This window comes from Astatotilapia calliptera, chromosome 2 (genome assembly GCF_900246225.1).
Source record: "Astatotilapia calliptera chromosome 2, fAstCal1.2, whole genome shotgun sequence".
Classification (NCBI taxonomy): Eukaryota; Metazoa; Chordata; class Actinopteri; order Cichliformes; family Cichlidae; genus Astatotilapia; species Astatotilapia calliptera.
The window spans coordinates 3004227-3012823 of NC_039303.1; the positions used below are offsets into that span (position 1 = coordinate 3004227).

Sequence of the window (8597 nt, forward strand, 5' to 3'; positions counted from 1 at the left end):
CTACAAAAAACAAATAGAACATTAGAAGTATTACATTATACAACTTTTCTATAAAACATCAGTGCAGCAATAACAACCATGACCTTAGAAGGATGACTGTGCAACATGCCATAAAGAGATTTTTAAAACTCTTAAAACAACTTAAAACTAAAAAAAAATTAAAACTTACACCTCCAACTCCACAATGACAGGAAAAGCTTAACTGGAATGACAAATATCGCCCACCTTCCCTCCCCCTTAACATGGGGGATTTGAAACTGCAGCATGTGTGTTGTGGGCATCTAGTTAAAACATCTGAACTCACCTAATACTGTAAAAATCTGTATTTCTACTCCCAAGCCCCATGTTTTTGGATTTGCCTTTGTGTGTGTGTGTGTGTGTGTGTGTGTGTGTGTGTGTGTGTGTGTGTGTGTGTGTGTGTGTGTACATTCAGTCCAAAAAGGTATTTTCTGAGCTCTGAGAACAGCTCAAATGGCCCATTCAGATTCCTTCTGCTTGCATTCAAATTCCTTCAGCTGAGAAACCAGCTTGTGGAGGAATGAAGTGCCGTTTCTTCCCCTTCTTCTCTGCCTTGGAGCCTCGCTCAGGATTGACCCCAAAGAAAACTCTGAGGGAAAAAAAAAAAACAATAGTGATATGCAGACAAAGTTTGCACATGTAGTGTGGCTTGACAGGAGTGGAGCAGTTCAATAAAATCCTACATTTGTTTTCTTCAATATGCCCCTATGTGTGAACCTCTCTATCATTCTAGTTGACCATCTGTCTAGAACCCAATGTTGTTGTGGTGCTGGTGCCAGTGGCTAAGCTCTCTTCCTTTGTCTTTTCAAGACACATGCATTCACACTGTGCATATACAGAAATGTTTGCAAGGGTGAGAAGTCTGCTTATCACCAACACATGACAGCATGCATCCTCAATGTGTATGCAGGGATATTATAAATGCACAGAACACAGAAGGGGATAGAAAACACAGTTGACATTGTCCTATCAAAAGGTGTAACAGCACATTTGAACACGGACTGTCCTGGGGGTTATTCAAACATGGAGTGGAGAAACTGTGACATTCAGTGCACGTTACACATCAGTACAAGTATTAACATTTGGGCATGAATCCACTATGTAGTATTTTTTAAATTAATATGTTTAGTCTTTCCTTTGGGGGGGGGGGGTCCCTGGAACAACATATTTTGAGTTTGGGGTCTGCAGCCAAATAAATTTCAGTTTGTGTGTCTTTGACATGAAAAGGTTTGACCACCACTGACATAACCTGGTCTCAGGTGCTAATGGTTTTAAAGAGATAGCTCAAACGAATTTTGGGTCAACAAACCATTCTGAAAAAATTATGTTTTTGCTCCATTTCCCAACTAGAATCATGTTATGTTTGCTTTGTTATTGATTGACTTAGGACACTATTTAAAGCAAAAAGCATGTTACCTGCCCTTTAAAAAGATATGACACATTTATTCCAACAATAGTCTTCAACAGGGAGCTACAAAATCTCTGAACAAATCCATATTCAGGGGGATCATAAGCCAATAACAGCTGATCTAAAAGCTCACAGCATGTGACGACACATTTTGAGCTTGTACATCTCAGACAAACGGGTTTAGTGTAGATTGACAAAAAGCAGGTCAGGTGCAGAAAGGCACGGCAAAGTCACATTTACAAAGTATTTCCAAACAATGAGTGCTTACCTTTGCATGAATTCGAGAGTAAAAGCCATCTCCGGTGGGTATTGGACGTTGCAGACATAAAACATGGAGAAGACGTAGCTCAAGGCCACAATGGGAGAGGTGATGTGGTCATTGACAAGTAACCCATCAACAGCAATCTTGAATTGCTGGTCACCTTAAACACAGATAAAAACCATGTACCATTTACAAAAAAAAAAAAAATCCTATATTTTAAGGCAAGCAAAACATTTCTTTAATAAATATGACACAACAACAGCTTATAACAACAGCTAACAACAGCTTGCTGGGATACAAAAAAAGATTTAACTACAAACCTCTGATTAGGATGCATGGGGTCACTGGGAGTTCGACTTCAGGATCTGCAGAGATCTGTTTTGGTGACAGACATGATACATGAATTAATGTTTCCAGTACACACAAACCTGCTGGCAAATTGACTATCTGCTAGTGTCTTCATCAGACAGAGGTAGCCATTATGCACAAACATTAATGTAAATAGTTTATAGATAGAGAGTTTATAGAGAATATCAGCAGCACAATTAGGGGAATCTATACTTCCTACTGTGGTTGGTTACTTGGTTCACCACTGGATGCAAATAATTATCTTGCACACAGTTTAAAATCTACAACATCTACCTCTTTTTTGTGGAAGAGTTTATAAGAGTCTTCCTTGAAGTATTTTGAAATGCCACAGATGAGCTGTATTGGACCTTCGCCCATCTTCATCCCTTTGGAGTCAAGGAAGTCATTGATCCCCTTTTCTTTTTTGGAAAGTTCCTGTTCAAGGTTCAAGGTGTTAATTTTGTACAAGTACATAAGACTAACACTCATTTTCGTTTGGAGCTATGGAGAGAATTTTGAAAAAAATAAAAATGAATTATTTCATTTTCATTTGCAACCTGTTCTGTTTTGATCTCAAATGTCCTGCTTTTTTGGTTGTCACTTCCTGATTTTTGGTCTCAAATCTATTCCATTTGATTGTTCATCCAAGTTATTCTATTTGATTGGTTGCCAGTTTATCTTTTTTGGTCTCAACTCTTTTTGGTTGCAAATCTTTTTCTGATTGATTAATAAAGACAAAATTCTCTCCATATGGAGCAGCACAGCACAATCATAATAATAACAATAACAACACACCTGTGCCAGCTTGTTTTGTACAGAGAAGCCAAGGAGTTTAGATGCATGATCAAACAGGTGAGGAACTTCAAACAGGAACGGCCACTCGTCCTTTACAACGGCAATAGTGGTATCATCATCGTTGAGGATTTCACGCTGAATGGGATATGTTTCAGTCATCAATTTTCGAACAGATGACTCCTAAAGATATGAGGCAGTTAGACAAACAGTCGAACAGTTAGTCAAACTAACCAATTAAAATAATAAAACAGGGTATCAATTTCAATTGACTATGGGCATAGTGATCTACAGACGATCTACAATTTCACAGTGTGTCCTAAATTGTACTTGGACCCAGACCTTATCGCATTACTCCTGCTATATACTATTGCTGTGTGAATGGTTGTATGTCTAGATGGTGGACTGTAGGAACCGAATTGCCCTTCTAGGATTAATAAAGCTTTCTGTATCTGTAATGGATGATTGCAGACCCACCTGAAGATCCTGGGTTTGAAAGGCACGTTTCAACTCATCTCGTTTAGACAGCAGGTCTTCTCTACACACGGCCCCCTCAATGATTGGATCCCACGCCACACATCCATACAGATCTGAATTCCTGGGCCTTTTCTTTGTTGAATTTTCACCCTCCGCTTGCCTCTTCAGTGAGCTTTGTGGCCTCTTCATATTTTCAATTCTGTGTTCCAGCTGACGAAAGAGAGTTTCAGAACCATCTTTTGCAAAAGGTTTGTTTCCAAACGGCTCTGTCAGCTTGAAGGAGGCAGGATATTGTCCTACAATCATACTGGCGAGTTCCCTCAGCTTTTGTCTACCAGGTCTTCCTGGGTGTTTATGGAGGTAATCTTCAGCGACGATCCGAACCATCTCTCGTCTGTCTTTCCCCATTATGTACTTTTTTTCACGCAACTCATCCATGACTTTTGAGGGAAATTTGTGCCATGGTACAGAATATGCGTCTTGGGATGGGGAGTCGGCTGTCTCAGGTGGTGTTGAGGGCAGCTGAAACCTCTGTGGTTCAGGTGTTGATGAGGGGCCAGGCCGGGTGAACTGCGGTGGAGTTTGTGAATCTATGGATGACATGACAAACATCTCCATAAATTAAACACATCACAATTGTTGCAAATCAATTAATACATTGGTCCTCAATGTCCAGTTTGGGTCAACCAGGAATACAAATGGACCTAATTATGAAAACCAATTATAGAATAATTATTGCCATGTACAGCTGATGGCAACTTTTTTTTTGCATTTTTGGAATAAACCTTTGTAGTTTCAGAAAACTTGCATTAAAACAGAGGGGCAAAAACTCACCTGCTTCCAATGCTTTGGCAGCTCTGACGAATCTTTTGCACTGAATGAATGGCAGAGTGTCTTTAATGTCCTCCGGGTCCACAAGGCTCAGGTCATCTACAGAGAGAACTCCTAATTCCTCCAGTTTAGCCATGAGTGTATCCATCTGATCGCTACTGAGCGATGGCATTGCTTTCTTGACATAGTTTTTCACAAGTTCCATGTTGGTGTGTGTTTAAGAGGAATGAGCCACCGAGTACCTCTCTGGTAAGAATAAAGTGGATGATAATCAGCAAGTTTGTTCAAATCATGGCAACTGAACAGGTCAGAAGCATTTTCATCAAGTTCATAGAGTCCAAGCTCAGGTATCCAGCTGGCAGTTTTCCCTCGAAGCAAAAGTAGGACAGTAGTTTCATTTTTTACAAAAATGCTTGCTATTTGTCCTAACTGCAGTAGTCCTTTTGTGTAGCTCAGTAAGACCAGCATTCCATTTGCATATGTAGTGCCTTTAACCTGCACACTCTCTGTGACAACTGAGTTACTTGAGTTCAAATCAAATTCTCCAACCACTGTCTTTATGTTCTGGTCATAGAGCTCTGGATAGAACCGTGTTGAGTCTGAGACATGAACCTGGGAACGAAACAAGGTACCACAAGACTGATAAGCCTGAAGCAACTGGTGCCGTTCAGCCAGAGACTTGGTTACATTTATGAAGTTCTTACTTGCCCTAATGCACCTTTTAAAATAAGAATGTTTTGATTCAAAGCGCATTGTCCAAGTATATATGAGTGGGCCAGATTGTAAAGTCAAGTGTGCATAGTGAAGCAGATAGTGGTGTTTTGGTCTAAGTTGAACTCTTGGAAACAGCTCTTGCCTCAATTCCACATACAATTCAATCAGTCCCTTCATGAAAGCAATCTGCAACTCTGAGAGCCGAGGTGCACAGACAAATTCAACAAGCTCCCTCAGAAGTAGTACAAGTCCCCATACTTCATTATCAGCATCTTCAATTGTGTCATGCACCAAAACAGGCAAGAATTTCAAAAGCCACCTGTTTTGGGCTGCATGTCCTCCTAGCCTGGCTCCTGTAGTGGGAATAGTGTTTAGCTTGTTGCTGCTTTCACCAGGAAACGATTTGATTCTTTCATTAAGAACCTCATAACTGAACCACTTTTGTGTTCTGATTAAGAACTGCAAAAACAATGCCAAATCATAATCTACTACCCCCTCAAACAGATCATGAGCTAAACAAGCTGGTAAGCCTGGCTGACACACATGAAAGTTGGACAGTTTGTTGAAAACACTGTCACATTTAACACCGTGATGAGTGTGTACTTCATCGTTACTTTCCAGAAACTGCACAGTCTCATTATGATCAGCTGGATTTCTATGAGTGAAAACTGTGAGAGGGTTTGACTGAAATTCACTTTTTGTTGCCAAACAGTATCTGCAGAAATATTGAGCTGTGCTGAAATTTTCTGTAAAGCCACCAATCATGTGGGAGCCCAGATTATCGCCCATTATGCACGCAACAGTGCCTTTATATATTTTTCCATTGAAAGATATGCCCCTTTCCTCCAGCTCACACAAGTCTGACACTAGCTTATTGAAAATCTTATCCATTCCAAAGTATTTGCAATCTTTCTCTACACAGAGTAATGCCAACTGTATCTGATCAACAGTTGATCGTTGGTGTGGATGAAAATTTCCAAGTGTGAAGTAGACAGCCAATACTTTATGCTTTGTCTTGGCAGATCCGAGTGGATTAGCCACCTCAAAAGCATCCTGAAAGAGCATTACCTTTAAACTGTCTGGGTCTGAGGAAAACATGGCATTGGATTTGATGGCCCACCCATCAGTGACATCACACAGTACATCATCTTCAGAATTTGAACTAGGACTGTGCTGATCTAAACCTTGCTGTTTCAGAATTACTTTGAGGGTTTCCAGTATTGGGATGTAATGATAGTGCCTCTTCTGGCCACTGCGATTGCGTCCAAGAAAGACTTCAACAGGTTCAACATAGTCATAGTGTGACTTGTAATATTTCAGCCTCTTGTGTTGCGTAGTTAAATGACCCTTTTCATGTAATGCCTTGTGCATAGGGCTCTGCTCGTATATACTATTCCCAAGAGATGTTACAGTCTCCTTTGGAACACCATACTGCCCCAGTTCACAGGCTAGTGCATCCACAGTATATTCCTGTTGAATATCACTTATAGTTCTCATTTCATTTGCTATTTCTGTTATTGTGGAGGCTGGAACCAAATATTTTGCCTGTAAACCCAAGTAAAACTGAGCAAGACTCTCTGTGAAGTTGTCTTTCACTTGATCACTGCAGAAATTATCACTTTGTTCTGCATCAATGTTAAAACTTTCAGGTTCTTCATGTGATCCTTCACCTTGGAAAGACCGTTCTGTTAGTTCACATATATGAACTGGGGCTATCTTGGTAACATCCCACCCTTTATGGTATCTGGAAATATGCGTTAAAAAGGATGACTTTACATTGAATGTCTTAGAACATCCATCAAAGGGACACGTTACAGTCAAACCCTCATCTATGTGACCACTCAAATGACACTTTAAAGTTTTAAGATCATCATATTCACTGCTGCAAAAATTAAACAAGCACCTTAACTGTACAGACACATTACGGTTCCATGTTTGTGTGCTCCTTCTGTCTACATGAGCTCGTGACATATGCACAGCAAGGCTACTGTATGTGTTAAACTTCCTTCTGCAATCCCTATGGCCACATAAAAAAGATACATTATTATTATTTCTGTGTGTTCGGCAGTGTTTCAAGTAATCAGTCGAAGACCGAGCGTTAAAGCCACAAATGTTACAAGTCAACATTTTTAAGAGATTGAATTTGCCAATTGAAGGATAGCCAGAATCAGAACAGAATCAATATGAAAACAATAAATTTATATCAGCACAGTGAAGCACATTCACTTTTCAGGTACCTTCAAATAAGTAATCTGCGTTGGGCTGCATGGGCCACTCTCTTTGGGCTGCAATGTTTTCTGCAATGAAATCTGATTCTACTTAACTATCACCCCTTTTAATTATTACCATGTTCAGTTGCATGCTAACGTAACACAGCGAGCTATAACAATACACACATGTGGCTAATTTACACACACACACACACACACACACACACACAAGCGCGCGCATCCAACTTACGGGCTAACGTTAACTTTAGTTGGGCAAACCACGCTTCAAAATAACGCAAAACCCACACATTCAAATGTTACCATGAAACACACACGGCTACCAACTGACTATCGAGACCAAATTTCATGTAAGAGGGAGGGAAAAAATGGTTTTTGACGTACTTACGAAGCGCAGGCGGCTGGCTAATGCTAACGCAGCTAGCAGCAAACGTCCACTCACATACACACCACTACCAACTGCCTATCGAGACCAATTTAATGTACGAGGGGGAACAAGGTGGCACTCAATTCTCATTCTCATTCCACACAACCAACCTGTTTCCAACTTTCCTTGTGACTTGCAGAAATTTAGGTAGGCACTGACCGCACTGAAAGTAATGGCGTCGGAATATTCTGGGTGGGGCAGAAAATTCTGCCTTGCGCAACAGCAAACTTTCCGTATTTCGCAAAACGGAGCGAATCCGTAGCAAATCCACGGTAAAGGGACCCCTAAATTTACGGATTTTTTTAACAGTGTACCTGTACAAGGAGATGACACATTTAAAGCCAAGTTGGTAGTGAGCTGTGGTTTGTAGGGGACCTGCAGCTCGTTATGCCACTGGTAACAAGTGCAGTTTACTTCTGGAGATCTATGACCCCAAAGGTCTGAAAGTCTGGCAAAAGGAGAATTGTTTAATATTCCAACAGCATATGTCACCCCTGAAGTATAGACAACAATACCAGCAGCACCGAATAACAGATCACTGGTTGTTTGTAGACTGTATAACCACTCTGGCCACAATACAATGTCTGGGACTTTGTGTTGGTGGGACAGGATACTGTCAAGGTCGCAGAAGTGAAACAGCATGTGCCATAGGGTGTTTGGGTAGGTCAAAAAACCCCGTTGGCTTCATCATCTGCCAATTTGTACACACATTTATTTGAATTCAGTAACAAGCTAATCATGAGTATATATTTGCCTGGGCGCACAATCCCAATAACCAACTTAACATAGGCAGTGTTGCAATGACAAGATGGTGCTTAGAGGAGGATTTAGACCATGTGTAGCACCGACTCTTTAGGTCCACTCTTTGTGAACAATCCTAAAGTTGTGACAGTATTTTTAGAGTAGGGCTCTATTGTGCAAATGAGCCTTAATACAAGAGAACCAAGTAGAACATTTATGCCAAATTACACAAGAACTAGGCTGAAATGTACTCTTGTTTAATGTGGAACAGCCCAATTTCTCAGCATGAAAATCATCTCAAACACACTGCCAATGGAGAAAAAATATACCTGGATAGAAAAGCATGGAATG

The 8597-nt window shown here is 40.5% G+C and overlaps 1 protein-coding gene across 4 annotated transcripts; it reads right to left on the reverse strand.

Moving 5' to 3' along the window:
- Nucleotides 1-404: 404 nt before the first annotated feature.
- Nucleotides 405-7799, reverse strand: LOC113030458 (uncharacterized). 4 transcript variants are annotated; one of them, XM_026181952.1, is made up of 8 exons: nucleotides 7616-7799; nucleotides 4140-4382; nucleotides 3306-3895; nucleotides 2832-3011; nucleotides 2331-2471; nucleotides 2009-2063; nucleotides 1695-1848; nucleotides 405-607 (listed from the first exon to the last, which is right to left on the reverse strand). In XM_026181952.1, exons 2-8 carry the CDS (start codon nucleotides 4339-4341, stop codon nucleotides 502-504), a joined length of 1428 nt encoding a protein of 475 aa, XP_026037737.1. In that variant the 5' UTR covers nucleotides 4342-4382; nucleotides 7616-7799; the 3' UTR covers nucleotides 405-501. The 4 variants fall into 4 exon arrangements, with proteins under 4 accessions (XP_026037737.1, XP_026037729.1, XP_026037753.1 ...); XM_026181944.1 differs by having other exon boundaries at nucleotides 4140-4748; XM_026181968.1 differs by lacking the exons at nucleotides 4140-4382; nucleotides 7616-7799 and adding an exon at nucleotides 7088-7263.
- Nucleotides 7800-8597: the final 798 nt, after the last annotated feature.